A 16576-nucleotide genomic window follows, 5' to 3' on the forward strand; every position below is an offset into this window, starting at 1 on the left:
CCACGGAAAGTGAAGGATACATTATTTGAAGACATTGTCGAGAAAATTGAGGATCATTTCAACCCAAAGCCATTAGAAATAGCAGAGAGCTATAAGCTTACTACCAGAAACAAAAAACAAAGTGAAACCATCAGTGAGTACATTGTAGCTCTTAAGAATCTGTCTTTGCATTGTAACTTCGGCACATTTTGGGATCGTGCGTTGCGAGATAAGTTTGTGTGTGGACTGGTGGATGAGTGCACACAGTCCAAGTTACTGAACACTCTGAACCTAACGTTTGACATAGCATGCAAAATTGCCCTATGGATATGGCGTCTAAGAATGCTAGGGAGCTCGGTCCAACTCAAGTGACTAGTGCAGCTGAGGTCTGCAGTCACAAAGCCACTGCCAAACCTAAAGCCGTGAGACCGAGTCAAATGCTGCAATGGAAATCACTCACCACAGTCCTGCCAATACAGAAATGCAAAGTGTTTTCACTGCCAGAAGCAAGGCCATATTTCAATAGCTTGCAGAGCTAGATCTAAAGCAGGGAGTAAGAACCATTCTAGTGGCAATGCAAAGCAGTGACAACAAAAAGGGAGGAATTCACAATATTGAAGTGAACACACCTGATGTTGAAATACTAGGCATTTACAGTCTCTATGCCATTAGCGGCAATGCTAGCAGTCATGAGAAAGACTTCATACAAAACTTTTGATTAATGAGCAATATATTGATACGTGTATCAACACAGCGGCGGACTGCTCTATCATAAGCAAGGACCCATATGAGAGTAAGTTTAATCAAGTACCACTTACAAAGAGTATTGTAGAGTTAAAAACCTACTCTGGAGAAATCCTAGAGACAGGTGGACAAATGGAATGTACAGCTCAACACAATGGCCAGTCAGTAAAGCTGCCTATTATTGTAGTGAGCTACAACAACGGGCCAACCCTCATGGGCAAAGACTGGTTGAGAAAGTTAAAACTCGACTGGAAAAACATCTTCAGTGTAGATGCTTCAAAGAAGTGACTTGACACAATGCTGAACAAGTATAAAAGCATGTTCACAGACAGTTATGAGGGCCTCACTGGGCATGATGCCCATATCCATATCAAGTCCAAAGTGAAGCCTGTCTATTGTAAGGCAAGGTCTGTCCCCTATGCATTGAAGTGTCAGGTGGAGGAAGAGCTAGCGAAGCTCAGAGAGAACGGAGTGCTAGTAAAAACTGACAAAAGTGAATGGGCTGCCCCGATTGTGGTAGTGGACAAAGCAGACAAAACTGTAGGCTTGTGCGGTGCCTACAAAGTTACTATCAACCAAGCAGTTGACAATGAGCAGTACCCGTTACCTACATTGCAAGATTTGTATGCAGCACTCTGGGTCAAACATTTTCTCCAAGCTTGACCTGTCGCACGCTTACACTCAGCTGAATGTTGACAAAGAGAGTCAACAGTATCTCACCATCAACATACACAAGGGACTGTACTCATACACCAAGCTGCCTCATGGTGTAAAGTCCTCCCCCAAAATCTTCCAGGCTATGACGCATAAGATTTTGCAAGAAATTCCAAATTGCTTATGCAATCAAGACGATGTGCTGATTGCAACAAGCAGCGAGGAAGAAAATCTAGAAGTGTTAGACATAGTGCTTCAAAGGTTGAATTCCCACAATATAAAATTGAAAAGGAGCAAATGTGCTTTTGTGCAGCCTGAGGTTGTGTACCTTGGTATGAAAGTTGATGCAAATTGCTTGCAACCAGTGAAGGAAAAGGTCGATGCTGTATTCAATGCTCCAAAGCCACAGAACATGTCTGAGCTAACATCTTTCCTTGGAATGGTCCAGTACTACGCAAGAAGCTCCTCAAGAAGGATGTCCAGTGGAAGTGGACAAAAGCTCAACAGGAAGCTGATGACGCTTGAAAGAGAAGTCTCTCTAGCGATGCTCTACTTGTGCACTATGACACAGAGCCTGAGCTTAAGTTAGTTTGTGATGCTTCCAGTTACGGTGTGGGAGCTGTCATAAGCCACGTAATGGATGACGGCCAAGAGAAACCAATTGCGTTCGCATTGTGAACCCTCACAAAGAGCGAATGAAACTATGCGCAAATTGAAAAGGAGACACTCGCCATAGTGTTTGGAATCAAGAAATTCCAACAGTTCCTGATCGGCAGAAAGTTTACCCTGATTGCCGGTCACAGACCGCTCCTAGCAATATTGGGGTCCAAATCTGCCATCCCTGCAATGGCCGCATCAAGAATGCAACATTGGGAAATGTTTTTGTCACAAAATGACTATACGATTGAATATTGTACTTCAAAGCAAAACGCAATCGCAGATGCCTTGTCCAGGTTGCCACATGAGGGCTCAAGTGTTGGGAGTGAAGGTGTGACTCTTTCTTGTGAATGCAACTCAGATTGCATGAGAGACTCAAAAGGACTCAGTACTGAGTGTATGAAAACACCTTGAATGGATGGACTGATCAGTGTATGGACACAGAATTGAAACCATTCTATAACCGCCATACTGAATTGTCTTGTAAGCAAGGTTGTATCAAGTGGGGAATCAGACTGGTGGTACCTACTTCTTTGAGAGATAGAATACTGGCCGAACTTCATACTGAACATCCAGGGATCGTCGGTATGAAATCAACTGCAAGAAGCTATGATTACTGGCCTAGATTGGACAGTGATCTTGAATCACATGTCAGCAAAGTGGATTGAAGTGAAACATACAGATTCAAACAAGGCTGAGATAGAAATAGGATCATCTTTGAGTTTGGAACCAAAACAAAACAGCCCAAAAATTGGTCCAACACCAAAACCTTCTGTAAGGAGATCAGGAAGGCTCCACAAACCTGTTACTAAACTGGATTTGTAGTTCATTTAAAAGAGAAAAGCCAGGAGTTTTTGTTATGTGGTAAATGTAAAAGCTGGGACCATAGTTTTGTTGTATTTGAGCGGGGAATAGATACATTTTTTTTTAAGGGAAAAGCAGTGTAATTGTCACATCAGTTCGCTCTGGCCTAATAATGGACTAGCAACGCATCGTGTCTGTCCTCCATTTGATCTACCCACATAGATTACAGCCTATAACATAACAGTTCATTGTGTTGTATACTTACACACTTCTCACTGTCAAACACATAACACATATGTTTGTTTGACTCCGCATCCTTGCAAATAAAAGTAAATATCTTCTTATCGGTTTTGTCATCAGCACAGAAAGATATTCGGTGCAATTGGCAATTGTGCAGAATTTCCTGCAATGTAAACAAAAATCTTATCTTTTAATCATTTAGAATTATAAATAATGGAAAAGAAATCCAGCCACAAAAGATGAATTCAGTGTAACAGTTATTAACTGGTTGTGCCTTACAGATCCCAACAGGAGCGAGCAATTAATACTAGGCTCATTTGTTCTAATTAACATGCCTCATTTTGATCTGCATGGACCCTGATCAACTCAGACTGCACCATCTTGCTCCATAATTCTCTACCTATCTCTGTCACACAGATTCTCCATCTCTCACACAGACTCCAGGAGCCAGGACATGGAGAAACCCACAACAAGATTACAAGTAGTAACTCGTCATTTGTTGTAACATATTACTCTTCCTGGGGCAATGTTTTATTTATTGGAGGTGTAGACAATCATCAACTACTTAGCATTTAAGGCGTTGCGGAAGATTTTCCTCAATTTTGAGAATGATCTGGAATCAGAAAAACAGGTCAGGCAATTTTCTCCCCCTTCTGCCAGCTCCATACATCCAAGGTCTTTCTTTCCTCTGATCTCCTTCAAGAAACCCCAGTCTCTCATTTTCTGAGTCTACTCTTCCAAGTTCTTTGGAAAAATCCCCCATCTCCCCCTGGCCTTTATCCATCAAGATCCCATATATTGAGATGCCCTCTCCCCTCCATACCCATGAAATCCCCACAACTGACAACTTTATACACTGCATAAGACAGGGGAACCAGATAGAGATGAAGTGGGAAGAAGTAGAAGGAAAGATTTCAATTAGATTGGAAAATCCTCAGGGGTAGCTGATTGGTTTTGGTACCTATGATCCCAAAATGCTCATCGAAGGTATTTATCCATGACATAAAATAGGTGTAATTTTGTCACATTCTTTCCATTAATTGAATCTTAGGCTGGAATTTTCAGAGGTAAGAATGGGTGGGTTGGAGGCATGGGGGGAGTGAAAATTGAAAAAATGTGAACCCTGACCCCAACCTGCCCCCTTTCACCTTTAACTCAGGAGGGATGGGGGGGGCCAGGCTGCCAACCCGCTGCCAAGAGGTGGGTTGGCAATTTACATATTATAATGAGGCCTGAAGCTTCTACTTTAACCTGCTTTGCTTCCTCCGGCCCCCAAGATCCCCCATCATCAGCCTGGCCCTCCCCGGAGTTGGGGGTCGGACCCCACCCCACAGGATCATGACTCGGCCCCCCCACCTTCACCATCCTGGGCCCAGCACTTACCTTGTCCTGCAGCTTCCTTCTCAGAGTTTCCCACATGACTGGAAGCCAGCCTGTCAATCATGCTGACTTCCGGGCAGGGAACCCGCCCCTGATGTCACATGCACGTTGTGGAGTTAAAACTCATGGCGTGCCGGGAAACCTGAACCTCCGGGTTTCCCGCCGTCTCCCGGGTCCCCCCCGCACTGTGCGGGTGGGACCTGGTAAAATCTAGCCCTGAATCTCCCTAGTTTCCAACACTAGAAGATAACAATGGATAACTATCCAGTGAAGCACCAAATGACATTAAAAGTTACAAAAGAGCGGCTCACATAGTTTATATTCATCACCAGAGGCCCAAGGTGAGATTATAGCCTTGAAAGTGCTCAGGCATATTTTTCCAATATACACAGTGAAATTCACAAAGGTTATTTTAATTTTCATTTGGGGTCCTGTTTTTTCAGCAATTGCACAGTGATATAATATATGAAAAAGTCTTACATTATACAGTGGCTAGGCTTGTAACATTTGCACTTGCGAGTGAAGAAACCAATTCTAAAGACTAACTAAACACACTGAGTGATTAGGAAACAGATGTGAGGCATATCACTTTACACATGCGGTTTTCTTGCAATGACACACTGAGCTAACACCTAACATTCCTTCCTATCAACTGGTGTTGCAATGAGTTATTCCAAAGCACTAGTGTCTTAACTCCATTTAGTGACAGCCAGTACAGAAGATTCTTTTTAAAAAGGAAAATTATACAATTGATACAAGGAGCAAAATTAAAACAAAGGAAAATAGAATACAGTATTACATAGAATTAAACACAATGGCATAAAAACATAAGTAAACAGCCACTTATTTCACAATTTCCAGAAAAATAAAATTTGTTTTTTTGAGGGGGTTGGGGGTGGTGGGGAAGAAAGTCAGGTAACCGTACTTGTCGAAAGGAGATGAGATATCCTCTTACAGAAATCTCCCCTCCCTGGTTCCTTATAAAAGTTCATCTCCTTATATCTATCTACATAAAAGTTTGGGGAACATCACTTCAAAGTGTGAAAAGTATTAAAAGAAAAGAAAGGCAGTCATTTCATGCCAAAGTTAATTGCAGATCAACTTTTGACAGTAAGGGAAGTTAAAGACTCGCCTAGAGCTGGTATTTTATAAGCACCTGGAAACCTGCAACCTTTCCAAAAAGCAACAAACCTGTGTCTGACCCAAGGACCTTTTTATACCACTTCCGCACAACAGCTATCTGAGCAGTGACCTTCCAGGGCCAAGAAAAGTTCAATATCAAAGGGTAGAGTTTCCACTTTGGGCGCAATTTTCGCTTGAAATTATGCTAGTTTTCCAAACGTTATATCTTCCATGAACCAGCGAAATCGGGCAGCGTAATAGAACATAATTGTTTATTTTATTCCACCTTGCATTGAAAAATATTTCTTGGTTTATTTAAGAGTGGTAACCTGGTGCAATTTTATTAATACAGCTGAAAATGAGTTTATCACAAAAAATAAGCATTTTTAATAAGGGTCTCTAAGTCCACCACCTGTGAGTAACCCGATTTTAAATAACTGAAAATGACTTTAAAAAACTATACAGAACCATTTACTAGCTTCATTGGCATATATTAGTCAGTTTCTTACTAAATTATTTTTTTTAATATTTGAAAGCTTATAAAACGTGTCTACTAGTGCCTTTGCGCCTAAAAACAGCTTAATTTTAAGGTCCTCCTCAAAGGCCCGCAAACGGGTGCATTCTGCGGAAACTCGCCATGGTGATTAATTTGATCTGGGGGCGTGTGCAGTTTTGTGGGCGGGGCATGCTTCTAGCGCAATCTTTTTTAAACCAGCGCAAAAGATCACGGAAACTCGATTTACGCTGGATATAACTCGCACTTAAAATTCCTCGATCGTTTACGCCGGTTTGTCTGATTTCAGGCAGATCCAGTGCAAAGAAACTGTTCTGCAAACTACCTGTGAGCAATCTCCTACAAGATCAACTAATTACATCAAAACATTTTGGGACTGAATACTAAAATTAACTACCCATTCCTGACTATAGCTTATGTAATGTTTTTTCTCTCATTTGCTCCCCAGCAGACACTCTGGTTTTAAGGGGCTATCAGGAGCCCGAGATTTTCTTCTGGCCTTGCGTGCATCTCCAGCATAACTGCCAGGGTGGGGGGCAAAAAATGGGGCATAAACCAAAGACTTGTGTACGTCCACCCGAGGTCTCTGTTCCTGCACCCCTTTAAAATTGTACCATTTAGTTTATATTGCCTCTCCTCATTCTTCCTACCAAAACGAATCACCACACATTTCTGTTAAATTTTGTCTGCCACATGTCTGCCCATTTCACCAATCTGTCTATATCCTCCTGAAGTCTGTTACTATCCTCCTCACTATTTACTACATTTCCGAGTTTCGGGCCAGCTGCAAACTTTGAAATTATGCCCTATATTCCCAAGTCCAGGTCATTAATATATATCAAAAAAAGCAGTCGTTCCAACACTGACCCCTGGGGGGAACACAACTACACACTTTCCTCCAGTCTGAAAAACAACCAGTCACCACTACTCTCTGCTTTCTGTCACTTAGCCAATTTCGTATCCATGCTGTTGCTGCCCCTTTAATCACATGGGCTTTAATTTTAATAACAAGTCTATTATGTGGTACTTTATCAAACAACTTTTGAAAACCCATATACACAACATTGACCGCACTACCCTCATCAACCCTCTCCGTTACTTCAGCAAAGAACTCAATCAAGTTCGTCAAACACAATTTGCTTTTAAAAAATCTGTGCTGGCTTTCATTTATTAACCCATATTTTTCCAAGTGCCAATTAATTTTGTCCCAGATTAATGTCTCCAAAAGTTTTCCCACCACTGATGTTAGGCTGAATGGCCTGTAGCTGCTGGGTTGATTACATTCTCCTTTTTTGAACAGGTGTGTAACATTTGCAATCCTCCAGTCCTCTGGAACCACTCCCATATCAAAAGGAGGATTGGAAGAAGGCTCAACCACATGGAACGATTCCATCCAATTTCACTCCCATTCGGACGGAGTTGCTCATCAGCGTGAGGCCCTGAAACCTCCCTTGGGAGCCATCTCCTCACACGTTGAGCCTGCTCTCAGAAATTCTAACTGTGCCATTCCAATCTGCATGGAGAGATTTCCTGTCTAGGTTATTGCTGTAGTCTCCCCACTTCCTTGCTCTCGTCTTCCATCCGGACACACCGTGGTGAAACGTCTTGCCAGCTGGAGGAGGCGCACATCCCCAATGGATAGCCTTTTATTCAGGGATCCTCCCCTGCATAACGAGGAACCAGAGGTGAAGATTGATGCACAGAGCAGCGGCTAACAGCGTCCTCCTATGGCACTTCATGGATACCCAGGCCGCGTGGAAGAAAATGTTTTCCACAATTATTTGCAGTGCGAGAGGTTGCAGCCCCTCTTTCACTACACAAAGGAGTTATTCCTCAACTTCTGGTTGTACTTCAGTCCCATGGTCCTGATCTTGAGTCACCTGGTATGTAAGGGGTTGAGCACGTTGGAGGACCTCCCCATGGGTCTGCTCCTGGGCCTAGCCAAAACCACCATTTATCGATCCAGGATGCGTAGAACCTGCAGCTAGGGTCAATCCAACTGCTTGCCTTTCTTCTGCTGCCTTGTGCACCCCAGTTGGCCCTGGAGAGTGATCACACGGTGTCCACTGGTACGTTTGAGGCCATTAACGACAGGTGTGCCAGGATTGCCGGCAAGGTAAGCTGTGGGAGGCGGGGGAGTGTCGCGATTGCGGAGGGTGGGGATTTTTGGCTGGCAGCAGCCCAGATTATTTATGTGGGCCCTGGAGTAACAGGAGTGCTCCTTGGGAGGCCCAAAACATAATTTGACACTTACTTTTGGCGGGCTTCTTCGGTTCCATCGCCCATGGAACTGGTCGGAGTGCGCGTGTGCGCTCAGGCTCCGACCCAAAATGGCAATTGAGGTTCTATTTACATTATATGACACAGATTTTCATATTAAAAGGGGCTTCACTTGAAACAGGTGGGCGCTTTGGATACCCTATGGAAGGCCCCTTTCAAAATGGAGCCGGCCGCATCGCCAATGTTGACAGGGCGGTAAGGCTATCAACCCCATTGAGGTCGTTACTGCCCCGTTACCGCCAGGCGAAAGCAGTGAAAATCGCCCCATTACAAATCCAGGAACGTATTGTTGAAGTGAGTGCTTACAGCATTTTCTGATTTTGTTTGCAATTTCCAGCATTTGCAGTATTTTTTTTCTTTATAATTTCAGTTTACTAAAGGAAACCTGTAATAAAATCCAGGCACATTTAAAGTAAAAAATATCAACAGGATTTAGTCAAGCTTTACGCTCATCCATATCTTTGTTAGAATGCAACTCCTTATTAAACTAAAACCATTTAAAAACACATCATCCAACAAAAACAGTAGAATCTTCTTAGTGTTCATCACTTGTAGCAAAAAATTCAAATGTATTGCTCAATTTTGAAAAGAAAAAAAACTCGTTTGACTCAATGCTGCCATACACCAACAACTCAAAGCTCAATAGGAATAACAATTCCAGGGTACTTATTGCGTGGACTCCGAGAAGGATTTTTTAAAAAAATTCTGCTAATCTTGCTGTCAGGAAAATGACATTTTAGATGGAGACCTGGCTTGATTAAAGTGCACTCTGTTCCTACATGCAGCAGCTCTTAAACTCAAAGAGAACAAGCAATGAAAGAAAATGAGCAGGCTTTGACCATTGTGCTCTTCAGAAGCTACAAGCTGCCTTTTCCTCTGTTATGAAGGTCATGTTGTGATTGCAAGGTGGAATCTGTTAATACATAGAAAATGTATTATGCTCGAATGGCCTGTTTCCGTGTTGTACCTTCTATGTATAAATCTTAGAATTATTCAATCTGTCCAGGAATTTGAGCTGCTGTTGTTGGCGTCTCCATTGTTGAGGGGGGGGGGGGGGGGGCTGGAGAGAGATGGACGCTGAGCACTGCTCGCTGTTGTACTTTTAATCCACTGAACAGAGAGAGAGAGAGGGACAGGGAGAGACAGACAGAGACCAGCACTTCGCCTAATTCATGCATTTACTCACAGGCAACCCACAGGCGTAACGCGTGACCCCTATTTTCTCCCGGTTGCTTGTAGCAGTGCTTGGGAGATTAATCTTTCATGCCTGGAGACTCCAGGACAATTCGGCTGAGTTATCAATCCTGCCACACACAAAGGCAGTGGGAGCTGAAGGGTGGGAATTTAAGCACCATTCTACACTCCACTTCAGTGAAAAATAACAGGGGAAATAATGATTATGAGGGGAAAACAAAAGTCCAACAGTGGTTTTCAATTATTTCATTCCCAAAATCACCTTACAGGTAGTCAACAGACTAAGGAAAATAGTGAGAGAAAGGCCAGGGGGTGGGGGGGAAGACAAATGGAGAAATGGAATTAATTGGAATAGAAAAATGATTAGATATACTTACCTAAAACGGCTACTGCAGTAGCCAAATTATGAAGAGCTATTATTTGGAAACTTTATGTTGCTCACACAGGCTCCGTCTACGCCTTGTGCTGTTAGCCGCCACAGTCGTCCATCAAAGCTCGGTCTCCTCTCATTAGAGCGCTGGTACTGCCCGTCACCTCTACTTTCCTATTTTCTCCTGGGTTGCTCACATCAGTGCCCGGGAGATTAATCTGTTATTCCGGGACATTGTCAGACAAGCCAGGAAAGTTGGCAACTTTACCGACGGCTCATCTGGTGGTGGAGGAGGGACCCTGGAATTTTGGTCTCCGGGAGTCTTATGTTTATATGCTGAGAGTAGCCAGTGATGTAGTTAGAACAGCAATAACTGAAAAGAAAGAGAAGAATAGAGCCTAGAACTTGACTTCTAAGCCTGGGAATTCTCTTATAGTTGCAGCCACATATTGTGGTATCAACAGTAGCAAGCGGAGGACACCATTAGCATTGTATGGCATGCAGTGGTAGTAACAAACAGCTGCAGGACAGCAACAGCCAACCAAAATTTAACGAACTGTGAACTTCAGCTGGATGGCATACAGTAAACATAACTTGTGTCGAGTTCCATGCTGCTGGCATTAGATGAGCTTCAATGCCACCAGCACACTTACAAGCAGCACTGAAGGAGGGCTTTTATATTCTAAAAAGTTAAAAGCAGAAACAGCTGCAATGCTGATACTGACAGGCAGTGGGGAATATGGCAGGAGATGAGAGGGACTGTAAGGCAGGGATAGAGTGAGAGTGACACAAAGAGCAAATAAAAGGAAAATACAAGGGAGAGATTGTGATGAGACATTAGTCAGTTTTGGATCCACAACAACATGATAGTACCCTGGACTGTTCTATTGCAAAGCTTCAACTTTTGAGAGTCTGGCAAAAATTGGTTTTACTCGCCCACGAACATGTTGTTAGGTCACAGAGCAGACCAAACCATCTTGAATTTTGCGAGGAGAGTCCCAATCCTAATCTGAATAGGCAACTGGCACATAAAAAGTTATTCATTAACACATTTGTTTGGGATGCATAAAATTTGTGTGGCAGCATCTCTTAATGGCTGAAGATTGCCATTAAAGGAGGAGTTGTGTTGGTGGATGCATTGTTCACTATAGCACAGCAAAGACATGTGAGCAACATGGCTTCTCTTTATGGGGGGGTGGGGGTGGGGGCTTTTGGTGGTAGGTGGGGTTCCCTTTGAGTCGAGTTACTTCCAAAATGACACATCCAGTAATGGAAGTTCTGAACCAAACCAAGCCTCAGTGGCAGCACAGGTAGTCTGATGCCTGAGCCAGGCTGGTCCACAGAACTCCATGTTGATGATTGAGCAGCCTGCCTGGCTCACAATAGAACCTGAGGGGACAGAACTGTCACTGGAGGCCAGGGTTCTTCCCATTCAGATCCAGATATTCCTGCAGCCCAAAGATCTGCTAATTAGAATGGCTCTAGCTAGACCAGCAGCTCAATCTACTCTGGTAAGCTATGCAATTTTAGCTGGTTAAACTCCAGCAGTACCCCTGAACACACTTAGGGGGCGAAGAGGGCACTAACGGGGTGCAAATCAACTAGCGCTTGGGCCTGATGTCGCTAACACCTCCCACGAAATTCAGCGGGAGGTTAGTCGCAGCGCTAATCGTTAGTGCCGCGTGGTGCTGCGCCGCCAACGATAACGTCATCGTCATGCGCAGCACCCCACTCGCGCCCAAGCTGTAATATTGGGTGGCGCTCCCCCGACTTACCGCTGGACGCTATGTCCGCCGGGGTCAGGGGGGCCTACCTGCAGCCGGGGCGGCGCTAGTTAAAGGGGAGATGGCAGGCGACCAGTTTTGTTGCTGGCCGCCTGCAAGCACCTGCCCCCGTTGCTGTCCCCGGCCCCTGTGAAGCCCCCCTGCGGGGTGCCGGCTGCTCTCCCAAGGAGGCGCTACCCAATTTTTACCCCTTAGGGTTTCTAAGCTTCAACTCCGTCAACCTGCACTTAAGCTATCTGAACCAAGATAAGTAGTGTGTCCTCAGGGAGACAGAGTGTGCACTCCATACTGGACAAACAGAAGCTGTAGATCCTTCAGTAATTTGAATGGAGGTTCAAACATGATGATGGTTTTTTGCGTGTATCAGATACTCAACTAACCAAAAAAAATGTTTGAAAGAGCATGTTTTGGGAGAAAGTGTAGGTTAAAGTAGGCACCCTCTCAATAGCTGCATACTGCACAAACCCTGGCGAGATGGAAAGAGAAATGTATATCTGTGCGCTCCTAGAGTGTACTTGTGCAGTGGCGGCATAGCAAATTAATTAAAGTTTGCTCCATATATATTTTTCTTTAAAACTGTGCTCAAGCATAAATACATCCTGCATTACTGTCTGCTTACAATAAATAGGAGTTTCTTTTAGTTTTGACTTTTCACAGGTGCCTAGATTTTGATGAAAATGTGTTATGTACTGTGAAATATGGTCCTCTTGTCTAAGTTTTTGATTATTAACTACCCAAAAATCACAGAATTACTTACTTTTGTTTTGGAGTCTAAAATTTTGACACCATAGATGGAAATTTGCAATTCAACTTTGGGAGTCTTCTGACCTTCCGATTTCTTTATGTGCCTTGCAAACTGAAAAGCAAATATATAAAATGGCTGTCAAAATTGTACCTCTGACATATTTCCCAGTTTTTGTTTTGCTCAAACAGCAATTTAGAGAATAATTTATATCAAAATGAAGAAAGATTCCTTAAATTATAATCTGGAAAATGATGCAAATTAAAATGAATCGACACTTTAGCAAATCCTTGAAAGAATATATAAATACTGAATTTGTATTTCTGAAAAGCGCAGTTGCTGCCAAAACCAATAAAACATCAGCAACTGTGACTTTCAATGTCTCACTCTTGAATTTTGTCTGCTAAAGCTTAGATGATCAAACAGTCTTCAAAGCAACTTGTTTCATTATTGTTTTTTCTGGTCCTGCCATTTCTCATCATCAGTTCCTGCTGATCATTATCAATCTGTGTTTCATTGATCATTACCATCTTGAGTTGACTCATTAATAGCATGTTTACTTTACTGCATTGCCACTGAGAGCAGCTCTACCATCAATAGCAATGCAACAAAATGAATAAAATCTGAAGCTCACTCAAAGAGACGGTTACTATGATTGCTTTGGAAGCAACAAACACAGGATTGATATTGCTGCAGGTAGCCACGTGTCCGCTGCCTGTCTGAACTTCTCAACCTACCTCTGCAGGCAAGCAATGCAGTTTTACATATGTTAGGAATAGTATGGCAGTCAGAAGCAAAATTATGAATCATGATACAATATATTGCAGCATCATTTCAGTGGAAATTGTTCTATGGTGCTAAATGTGATCCATTTATACTATCGATAATACTGGAACTCCATCTTCCATTTTGGCTGCAGATCAATATGAGACAAAGGTCAGGGAAAAGTGACCATTTACCTTTCCCACCACCAGCACTTTGCCTCCTGAAGCAGAGTTGTAAGCTATTACTGCAGATCCACTTCTACTACACACTGCAGAATAGGGCAGTTCTTCTGAAGTCAGACTATAGAATGGAATCCTTGGTACCAAATCTCTACCTCTAACCAGTTGTCAAGTAATCCAGTGACAAAACTATTACAATATTTTATATAAGAACTGAACCCTTAAAGGCAATACTTTATCCATAATTCCCAAAACAAAATAGTGGCTCTTTTGTTCCTCCTAAGGTCCAAATGTGCCACATTACATGACCTAAATACAAAATATAAATGCATTAAGAATGAGGCCATTTTCACAGCAACATGTCTTTTCAGCAATATTGCAGAACATCATCTACCATTTACTGCAGAAAAGAGCAACCCTCATGGGATTCAAGGAGAAAGACTATGGAGTGAGACATTCCGCACCGAGTCTCCTACTCCATTCAATTTTGGTGGTATCCTGCACAATGAAACTTGGTTCTTCCTCCTAAGTTGCTCAAAAAAAGTAGCCTTAATAATGAGCGGAGTGTCCTCTGAAAAAAGAAGTACCTCAGAAACAATTGAGTAATTAATAGTGCGATAAAAAGGAATATGATCATTAATGTAATAGTTCATGTTAAATATTTATTTATTTTTGCTTAATAAGCACATTCAGTACTGTTATTTAATTATTTTCATCACCTACAAATGTCATATTTTTCTTGACTTTGTTAAAACTAGACGTGAAGAAGAAAAGATTAAATCAAAATGTATTCCAAATCAAATATGTAAAAAGACAGCATTAAAATTTCACACATCTTTCAGGAAAATTATTTCCTTTTACTCTGACACAAATATTCTACAGAAGAACAGAACACATTCTAAAACTGCCCAAATTTTAGAAATGGTTCAGAAATAATTCAGAATACTGCCAGCCCTACAATGAGAAAAAATGCAAATAGATGTATTTTTTTTAAACTTAATTATTTGCTAAAACATGACCCAATGATTTATTATGAAGATCCCACCCCAATTTCATTCCCCTATAATGCTCTCCTCTTTCAAAAAGGAGATTGTGGGACTTATAGCTTTTAACACTCCATTTTTGCTGGGAAACACTTATTTGGAATAGGACATCTTCATTCTTGCTGAACAGCCCACTCTAAGATAACTTGATCGGTGATTAGGTGCTACATTCAGCAATGTGGGTGAGAACTTGATTAATCTCACCAGAGTGTAGGTAACCTAGCTAGTTACAGCTGGTCTTCAAATTCTGACTTTCTGTTTGAAAGACTAATGTCCTGCAACTAGAGCTACTAGCTTTCCAACCACTAATTGTTTTATTAATTGGGTGGGATAGTGGTGGGAAATATGGGGAAATCAGGCATTGAGGTCCACTGCTGCATTTCCGCCCTTATCTCTTTATGTTATGTCCTTCTGAATGATGACAGGGAGCAACAGCTTGGCAAACTGCCTGATTTCCATACCTTCCACCTGTGCCACTACTGCCACCAGGAGAGGCATGGCAGGAGACCCTGGGCAGCGACAGATGGTCCACTGATGCCCCTTTTGGAGGGAGAGGGCCCGGTAATGAGTTTAGGTGTCTGGAAGTTCCCAGAGGATGATCTACCTATGGAGACAATAGTGGAGACTCATTCCTTACAGCCCTTCAAGAACACTTTAAATGGATTCCTGGAAAGTGAAATGACCCCAGCATATGGAAGGGAAGAGTAAATTATTTATGGATAATAACTAGTGGGTCGGAGGCTTCCTGGAGACTGTTTGATTGCAGTTGAGGGAATTACAAAAGAATTTTTGTCAGAGAACTCCAGAATTGGCTGCAAGTCTATGTTTTTGTCTATCCCAGGAAGTGGGGAAAGGATGGTTGGGTAGATAGATGAATTCAGCTAAAAGAGAAGGGAAGCATATATGGGCCTGAAGGCCTTTTTGTGCTAAATACATAATAAGCCTAAGAGTTCCTCGCAATCATCAATCCTATGCCTTCTCTGTGCTGGTGTTTTTGTACAATGTAGGGCCTGCATTGAGGCATAAACTCGATCCTATTTATTTTCTAAAATAAAATAAATATAAGCTTCTATTTGTTCTGATTTCTCAGAGGCAGCCTCCCTCGAAGACAGTGGACGGCGCTCAACCCAATCCGCACAGGGCATGGACGATGCAGCCACCTGCTCCACAAGTGGAAGATGAGGCACGACCCAAAGTGCGACTGTGGCCATGAGTCCCAGACCATGGAACATACCACATCAACCTGCCCACTAAAATCTGTTGTGGGCGGCACCTCATTTCTCCACTTGGCATCTCAGAAGGCCATCGAATGGATAGCCCAACTAGGCATCTCATTATAACCTTTACCCTGTCATATGAAACAAGAGGCAGGCTCAAAAGTTCCTGATCAGTCTCTTGCTAAAATGTACTTGTGTACTGCCAAAAACTAAATGCAGCTTAAAAGAAAGTGTACAGCTGTGGTGCTATTTTATTAAAGCATCATATTAAAATATACAGTCAAACATAGAAGGGCTATAACAAAGTAAAAATAAAAAGTTGCTTGTCTCCCCTTTTTAAGCTGACTACAAGTTTTCAATGCAAGTTATGCGTTGACTGTAAACAAATATTTAAAATATTTAATTGACTCTGTTTCTCAGTTACCAAATTGCACTACAACTGCAGTTTTTCCGGGCTGTCGATGGCATAGTTGGTTGGTTATCACATCTGTCTTCCTGTTGATCTGAACAGAGGCAGGACGAGCTGTTTCAGAGGTCTAACAGAGCAACCCATTTTCTTTTCAAGTTGCCTCTGGGGGATAAAGTAGAATACATCTTCCTTTCGTTAAAATAATTACTCTCTGTACTCTTGCTTCCCAACTCACCTAAGGGAAGGAATGTTGTTTTCTGCTTTTAGAAATGAGGGCAGTAAACTCCCAATTCAATTTTAACAGAAATAACTTGAAATGCTGATGTCTGTTTTCTGCTGGGTGAATTCCTCAAGTATAATTTAGCTATCCTCTTACCTGAAACTTTATAATTCAGGACTCACCCCTAATAATAATCATTTTGGATTTCTCGGCTGGACAGCCAACACTGTTTACAGTAGTTTCCATTTTCTGCAGCAAAATTAAGAAAATTAAGCATAA

The 16576-nt window shown here is 42.3% G+C and overlaps 1 protein-coding gene across 9 annotated transcripts in view; it reads right to left on the reverse strand.

Annotated features, from left to right (window-relative positions):
* gulp1b (GULP PTB domain containing engulfment adaptor 1b) overlaps window positions 1-16576 on the reverse strand; it is a 607790-nt gene that overhangs the window by 95912 nt on the left and 495302 nt on the right. For all 9 annotated transcript variants that reach the window (XM_085985908.1, XM_085985904.1, XM_085985903.1 and 6 more), the window contains 2 exons: window positions 12480-12578; window positions 3104-3241 (listed from right to left, as the gene is read on the reverse strand). In XM_085985908.1, coding sequence (XP_085842034.1) covers window positions 3104-3241; window positions 12480-12578 — 237 coding nt within the window. The remainder of the gene's footprint in view (window positions 1-3103; window positions 3242-12479; window positions 12579-16576) is intronic.

This window comes from Somniosus microcephalus, chromosome 4 (genome assembly GCF_052327205.1).
Source record: "Somniosus microcephalus isolate GS21.2 chromosome 4, FLI_Smic_1.0, whole genome shotgun sequence".
NCBI lineage: Eukaryota > Metazoa > Chordata > Chondrichthyes > Squaliformes > Somniosidae > Somniosus > Somniosus microcephalus.